This window comes from Triticum aestivum, chromosome 3A, assembly GCF_018294505.1.
Source record: "Triticum aestivum cultivar Chinese Spring chromosome 3A, IWGSC CS RefSeq v2.1, whole genome shotgun sequence".
NCBI classification, from domain to species: domain Eukaryota; kingdom Viridiplantae; phylum Streptophyta; class Magnoliopsida; order Poales; family Poaceae; genus Triticum; species Triticum aestivum.
Window position 1 is genome coordinate 160,651,821 of NC_057800.1, and position 4,589 is coordinate 160,656,409.

Here is a 4,589-nt window from a genome sequence, read left to right on the forward strand (position 1 = left end):
TCCTCTCCTTACCTATCCCTCACCTCCAATACTTGCCACTGAGCTCGTGACAACGCCATGTCTCACTTGGGCCCTCTGATGCTTGCTCGCTACGGTCTCTCGATGAACACAATTGCTTACTCCTAAAATCCCTAATTCCTAGGGTTTACTCTTGCTGTTCTACATACTTTCGTGTACCACTATCATACTCCAGGCCTGCTTAGAATTGCAATTCCACGCTTAGAATCATGACACCATCGAGTCACAGGGACATCTCAATTTCTGAACGAAAAAAACATTATTGTTTGCTGCATTGCATATACCATTACAGTTCTTGATTGAGTTTTGGACTTGCGTAATTCCATCATCAGGGGAAGCTGATACCCACACAGCCAGCTCGTGCTCATTGTGTTTGACCTCCAGCTCGTGCTCACTGTGTTTGACCGCCAGCTCGTGCTCTACTGCGACGAGTACCGATGCCCACACAGGTATGACCTGCGTGCCCCCCATGACCTTGCACCGGTGCTATGTGCGTGAGCGCGCGCGCTTGCTGCAATGTCGGGTGCGGTGGTGTGCTGCAAACTTGCGATGGGGGCGGCCAGGTGGTGCGTGGCCGTGTGTGTGGCGATATATGGAGCTCCGGAGATTCCTATTGGATTGCCGAGACTTGGTCTTGGTTCTGCCATTGGCGTGTTGTCTTTGCTCTAATCTGGTTAAAACTGTGTGATTAGACTAGTAGCATCAGCTCTTTATCTGGAAAAAGAATACTATCAAGTCCTTAGCTAGCTAGCTAACTAGTACAAGCTGCAACCCAATAGGAACAGTAGCTTTCATGCACACATCTAGCTAGCTAATTAGTAATTACACTACTAGTATTCAGAAATAACTTCACTTTGAAACTCTGAATCACTTCTCCCTGACAGACACTTCACCAAAATGTATCCTGTTCCAAACTCTTATTTGTATCATTATTTACCGAATGTTATTTTATTATTTTTGTTGAACTAATCTTGTCTGAATCATCCCTCTTCTGTAGGTATTTATGAAGCTTTGGAACTAAGGGATGGTGGATCTGACTACTTGGGAAAGGGTGTTTCCAAGGTGGTGACCGCGGCAGCGAGCGGCGCGAGTTGGTGGCTACGGGACTCAACGGCACGGCTCATATATGCGCGAGCTGGGCATTACTTTGAGTTCATATATGTGCTTGTCACTCCATAGGTTATAGTGATTCCCTCTGTTTCCTTATATGTTCTTGTAGTTTGGTTGCTTTCCTGTTCATGCATGTTTGTACAGCTATATATAGTTATGCTGTGAATCTGTCATGCATGTATTGAAATGCAGGAAATGTTTAATACATGTTCACTCTCAGTTGGGATATTGAATTGTACATAGTTATGTGATTCATGTCTGCTTCTTATCTTATTAAGTGATTATCTTTATGTACTTGCTACCAGTAGGATGGTTAATAGCTTGTTTTGTAGTTCTCTACTTTATGCAAATAGCTTCTTATAAGGCAATATAATTGGTTGTTTTGTGCTGCTGGCCTAATTAAACATGATCAGTATGTATACTTGTTTGAGATAGACATTTCATGCATGTTTATGAGGTATGAATTCTACAGATGTCACAAAATATTGGTGGCAAAGTGTCTTCTTATCTTTATATTTACTTAGCTAAAATCTTAGAGTAACAATAACTGTACTTGACAAGTAAACATTAGCATCTTAAATGATCATCTTAAATGATTAGCTAAAATGATGTAGGAGTAGTAGAAACTTCATGGTTGATCCTGATTGCTGAACATGGGAGATGCATCTTCTTTTGCATATCAATTACATAGTAGTACTATATAATGCTTGGCGATGTGGTACATTCAATACTGGCAGCATTGGCCATTAATTACACTGGCCATTTTACGCCAGGCTTTAGATTCTGCCGAGCCAGATCTGTTGACCCGCGGTTTGATTCGTGGCGTGCGAGATTTGTTCCTGGGCTGACGTGGTGTGTTTGCCGGTGTGATTTTCGCAGGCCTTGGACAAGATCAGTACGGTGCCGATGGAGGCCCTCGCCGCCGGTGCCGATGTGTCCATGATTGGGCAGTTTGGTGTTGGCTTCTACTCCGCCTACCTTGTTGCCGAGAGGGTCGTCGTCACCATGAAGCACAACAACGACGGGCAGTACGTGTGGGAGTCCCAGGCCGGTAGCTCCTTCACCGTCACTCGTGATACATTTGGGGAGCAGCTCGGCAGGGGTACCACGATGGTCCTCTACCTCAAGGACGACTAGGTATGCAGTCCAATCCTCCTATACTGTGATGGCTTACTCTTCATGTCTTGATGTGGTTCTCTGCTTAGTGTAGCTGTATTAGACTCACTATGAGATGTCCACTCTTGTTTTGTTAAAAAACATGAACTGTTAAGTCATCTATTCATGGCCGTTGCTTTTGTTCAGTATATATGTGTGCTTTCTGATTTGTATGCGTAGGTGGTTATAGGTTGCTGTGATGAATATAAATATTAACAAGTGCTCATGCATGCCGGTATAATAGAGCTAGTTGTATGTGCTCATTACCTTCCTGTTGTCACTTTGTCAGCATCAATCCAATCCAACCCAGCCCAATGAATCTAACCTGCTCGTTTAGTTCTCGCCATCGGTGGTAGCCAACAACTAACCGATCTTAGCTACTGCCGGCTGTTTGGCATCCTATGTATTTTTTGCTGCTTGTCTCAGAAATAATGCATAAATGGCATCAAAACTGCTTGATGCTATCTCTCGGGCAAAGTAGATTCTAGTTTGGTTACTATCTGTACATCATCAGGTCTACTTGATGCAAGTCTCTATTTTTTGTTTGTTCTATTTTTTGTTTGTCTCTCTTTGACATATTGCTTTTTCTTTTTGAATGTGCAGGTTATTTGCATCTTGATTAGGAGATGATGGTGATCATCTTTTGTTGCGGGGAACCTGTTAGATAAAGTTTATGTGATTTGAACATGCAAGATACAGTTCTGTATAATGTTGTGTGAGATAAAAGTTATGTACTTGTGAACATAGGAGATAAGTTATTGTTATGTGTTGGTCTGTCTAATGTTATGCGAGATAAAGTTGTGTGAGAAAGTTTTCTATACTTGTGTTATTACTGTGGGAAAGAAGTACTATTACTATACTGATTTGAGAATATTGGCTGTAAATAAAAGAGGGCTTGGCCCACTATTGGATTGTAGAAAGGCCCTGTCCAGAATTTATATTGCACTCAATACTTGGGCTCTAAAAAGGCCATGGCCCAAACTATGTTGGACTTGTTTCTAAAAAGAGCAATATAAATTTCAGATTCTAAAAGGGTTGAGGCCCCAAAAAAAATGGATTGTAAAAGACTGCATCTCAGAAAAAAAAAGTCCTGATTGTTGGGCCAGGCCTATTTAGCTAATCAAAGCACAGGGAAAAAATAAATTAAATGGGCTGAATTAATGGGCTCGGCCCATGTAAAATGCCGAATTGGACCGGGCTGAATCTTGTGCCACGTCAGATTGCCACGCTGGATGCCTACGTGGCCTGGGGAGGTTGCTAGTGACCAAAACGCCACAGTAGACGTATTTTGGTCGTAAACATCTTCGACCATTCCAGAAGAAAGGTCGCTATAGTCAGTTTATGACGGCCAGCTTTTGACCTTATGTTTTTGGTCACAAAAAGGTCACAAATGGAAATTTGTGACCATTCAATGACCAATAGTGGTGGTCACAAGTTGACATATTTCTTGTAGTGATACTGGTGGATGTAGAGGCGCAAACGTAGCATGTACACGTACATACAGCGGCCAGTGTGCAAGAAAGAAAATACGGCCACGTACGTACATATGGGCGGGGTCTTGAACGCCTACTCACGCATACATACGGCCAGGGCTCGTGTACATGGCTGGGTCGGAACGGAAAAACAACGTTGTCGTCGTGTTCACGGGGAGCCAACCGGCTGGGTCGGAACCGAATGCATCATCGTGTTCATCAGGAGGGCTTGGACGGAACAGGCGATGAAAACGAGGCCTTGCGTACCGCACAACGGAGGAAATGGCCTTGTGTTCGACCGGCCACGTTCGAAACAGGATCCTGTTCATCGGAGGGGTCTAGAGTACCACAAAACGGAGGAAACAGACTTGTGTTGGACCTCCTACGGTCGAAACGGGGTCCTGTTGATCGGGAGGTGTGTGGCGTACCGCAAAACGGAGGAAACGGACTTGTGTTGGAGCGCTACGGTTAAAACGGGGTCCTGTTCATCGGGAGGGGTGTGGCGTACCGCAAAACGGGACTCCACGGGATACTGTTCATCTCCACCGTCAACCTCCTCCAGCCTCCACGGGTTACTGTTCATCCACCGTCGATCTCCTCTAGCCTCCACCTGCGACTGTTCATCCACGGGCTCCTGTTCATCCAGCCTCCACCGTGCACTACTCCACCGACTACTGTTCAACCACCCCTCTCCACGGTCTTCTGTTCAACCACCCCTCCACGGGCTACTGTTCATCCACCCCTCCACCGTCTACTATTAATCTAGCCCTCCACGGGGTCGTCCTGTTCATCCAGCCCTCCACGGGGTCCTATTCATCCAGCCCCAACCGGCTC

The 4,589-nt window shown here is 45.0% G+C and overlaps 1 protein-coding gene across 1 annotated transcript; it reads left to right on the forward strand.

Moving 5' to 3' along the window:
• The first annotated feature begins 534 nt into the window (after positions 1–534).
• Positions 535–2,265, forward strand: LOC123058171 (heat shock protein 81-3-like). The gene is made up of 3 exons (XM_044480986.1): positions 535–667; positions 1,016–1,080; positions 2,008–2,265. Exons 1-3 carry the CDS (start codon positions 535–537, stop codon positions 2,263–2,265), a joined length of 456 nt encoding a protein of 151 aa, XP_044336921.1.
• The last annotated feature ends 2,324 nt before the right edge of the window (positions 2,266–4,589 follow it).